Here is a 1,283-nt window from a genome sequence, read left to right on the forward strand (position 1 = left end):
CTAACCCATGTCCCTCAGCACCTCATCTGCCAGAGCAGCTTGGCACAGCCAGGTCCCACCAGACCCGCCGGAGCCCTCCCTGCTCCCCAGGGCCCCACAGGCAGGCGACACTCACCGAGGATGTGACCCGCCAGCACCGCATGCGCGTGACCTTGAAGCTGCCTTCCTTGATCTGCTCGTTCGGCAGCCGCACCTGGAAGTTGAGATTGCCGGCGCTGACGACGACGTGACATCCCTTCTCGGGGAAGTCGGTGACGCAGGGGTCAAACTTGAGATAGCCGTAGTACTTCAGGGTCTGCGCCAGGCGGATGAACTGCGGGGACAGCCAGGGAAGCTCAGCACAGCCGCCCGCCCTCCCACCGCGCCTCCCGGGCCAGGAACAGGCAGCGAACCCAGCGCCAGGCGCTCAGAGGGGAGAGGTGCCAGTCCAGGGCTGGGACTGCCCCACTCACAGCATCCTGCCCTCTCCTACCTCCTTCTTGGAGACCTTTTCCTGCAGGGACTTCAGCTGCCGGTGCTGTTCCTTGTTGACAAGGATCCATCCGTGCTCGATGTCTGACACCGTCTACCGAGAAGCAGAGAGGCTAGTGAGCAGCTGGACCCAGAGGCACCCGAGATCCGGGCACAGCCGCAGCTGAGGGGTATGGTGCCCCTCCTCACCGACCCTCACCTGTGCATACAGCAAGTTCAACCCCACACGATGCTCCATTACGTCATCGTCATAGGAGGAGTCCCAGTAGCTAGGAGGGAATCACACGGGACTACCTATTCCCCAGCTCCAAACAGTGATGGGGAGAAAAACACTCCCCACGCTGGGACGAGGCGCTGGGCTGGCTCTCTGGCCAGTTCCCCCAGTAGCCACCATGTCTGGGAAAGTGTAAACAGGGGCAAAGACCCCAGCAGGGCAGTCCAGTCCCTGGTGTCATGGCCGGGGACACCCAGGCATGTTCCTGGGGGGCAAAGCACCCCACAGGCAGCGAGGGCAGGAGGGGAAGGGTCCCTCTGCAGCGCAGGGAGCTCCGGACATCACCCCACTGCTGCTCACCTCTTGCGCAGGATGATCCTGAACTCGGGGTTGTGCAGGCTGGTGACGGACACGTACGGCAGCTCAAACTCCTGCAGCTTCCTCACAACTGCAGGGAAACAGCAGCTCAGCAGTGGCTTGGGGCAGCGAGAGCCCACCGGACCCCCACCAGCCAGAGCACCCCAGGGGAGCCCACCAGATCCCCCCCACCCAGGGCAGGACCGTCTGGTCCAAGCAAACAGCTCTGGCTTTGGGGCAG

The 1,283-nt window shown here is 63.4% G+C and overlaps 1 protein-coding gene across 1 annotated transcript in view; it reads right to left on the bottom strand.

Moving 5' to 3' along the window:
- Nucleotides 1-64: 64 nt before the first annotated feature.
- SNX17 (sorting nexin 17) overlaps nucleotides 65-1,283 on the bottom strand; it is a gene marked incomplete at its 3' end in the record, with an annotated part of 4,680 nt that continues 3,461 nt past the window's right edge. The window contains exons 6-9 of the mRNA XM_010172275.2: nucleotides 1,046-1,133; nucleotides 671-740; nucleotides 473-565; nucleotides 65-313 (exon numbers count right to left, since the gene is read on the bottom strand). Of these exons, the coding sequence (XP_010170577.2) occupies nucleotides 65-313; nucleotides 473-565; nucleotides 671-740; nucleotides 1,046-1,133 (500 nt within the window). The remainder of the gene's footprint in view (nucleotides 314-472; nucleotides 566-670; nucleotides 741-1,045; nucleotides 1,134-1,283) is intronic.

Source organism: Antrostomus carolinensis, unplaced genomic scaffold, assembly GCF_000700745.2.
Source record: "Antrostomus carolinensis isolate BGI_N321 unplaced genomic scaffold, ASM70074v2 scaffold26937, whole genome shotgun sequence".
Taxonomy (NCBI): domain Eukaryota; kingdom Metazoa; phylum Chordata; class Aves; order Caprimulgiformes; family Caprimulgidae; genus Antrostomus; species Antrostomus carolinensis.